The sequence below is a fragment of the Pteropus vampyrus genome, unplaced genomic scaffold, assembly GCF_000151845.1.
Source record: "Pteropus vampyrus isolate Shadow unplaced genomic scaffold, Pvam_2.0 Scaffold54, whole genome shotgun sequence".
Classification (NCBI taxonomy): Eukaryota; Metazoa; Chordata; class Mammalia; order Chiroptera; family Pteropodidae; genus Pteropus; species Pteropus vampyrus.
In genome coordinates this window covers 6,309,780-6,310,711 of record NW_011888835.1, presented here as the reverse complement: position 1 = coordinate 6,310,711, position 932 = coordinate 6,309,780, and the positions used below count along the sequence as shown (strand labels likewise).

At 58.3% G+C, this 932-nt stretch overlaps 1 protein-coding gene across 1 annotated transcript in view; it reads right to left on the bottom strand.

Annotated features, from left to right (window-relative positions):
* Positions 1 to 688, bottom strand: part of MED30 (mediator complex subunit 30) — a 19,776-nt gene extending 19,088 nt beyond the window's left edge. Inside the window, exon 1 of the mRNA XM_023530783.1 lies at positions 353 to 688. Within this exon, the coding sequence (XP_023386551.1) occupies positions 353 to 529 (177 nt within the window). The 5' untranslated portion in view covers positions 530 to 688. The remainder of the gene's footprint in view (positions 1 to 352) is intronic.
* Between the last annotated feature and the right edge of the window lie 244 nt (positions 689 to 932).

The following is a 932-nucleotide window of genomic DNA, read 5'->3' as shown; positions in this document are numbered from 1 at the left end:
GTAAAAGATTAAAGTTAATCAAAAGCAGAGTGCGGCCCACATGTACCTTGAAAGGTACAAGAGTGCCTAGTAACTACAGAACCCGTTCGAATCTAGACAATGTGGCTTCAATGGTCCTGAAATCCGGTCTGGAAAACATCACCTTTACCTCGCAGACTCTTGGAGAAAGACACAACATTGAAGCACACTCCTCAATGTAAATGAGGTCGACCCTATACTTGAGAGTTGCCCAGGGCAGCCCAGCTGACGCCTAGAGGCCCCACGTAACGACTAAACAAGCGCCCCTGTCCGTCGCAGAAGCATGCAGCTTTCTCCACGCACGCTCAAGAGCGGCGTCCGCCCTCCTTCCCACCTGCATGTTCCTCAAGAGCTGGAAGATCTCCATGGTGCGGTACACGATGTCCTGGACTGTCTCCTGCCCGATCCGGCAGAGCGAGGCGGTGTTGACCTCCCGGGCGGCCTGCTGAGCCTGGGGCCCGGCAAAGGGCCCGGGCGCCATCCCTGACGCCGCCAACGGAGGGGTGGACATGGCGCAGCTGTGGCCTCAGGCCGGCGGAGCCGGAGAAGGGGTTTCAGGGGTCTGCCGGGCGTTGGGTTGCTGCGGATCTCGGCGTGTGCAGGAACTTGTGAGACAACGGCGGCCTGATTTCAAAACAGCGCCCGTGACTTCCGCCCGCCGTGACGTAACGCGTCATTTTGACGTCATGGACACCGCCCACTCGGCGGACCCTGGGAACTGTCTCGGCGCAAAGACGGCTGGGATTGGGCCGGACGCCCAGGAGGGCGGGATGGACGGATTGAGTAGCCAATCGCCAGCTGCACTTCGGCCAGAGGCGGTGTTGTGCGTAGTGGGCTTTCGCAGAGTTCGTTTCCCAGATTGTCAGCTTTTGCTTAGAATTCCTGTTAGAACTCTTTTATGTTAGTGTCCTTGC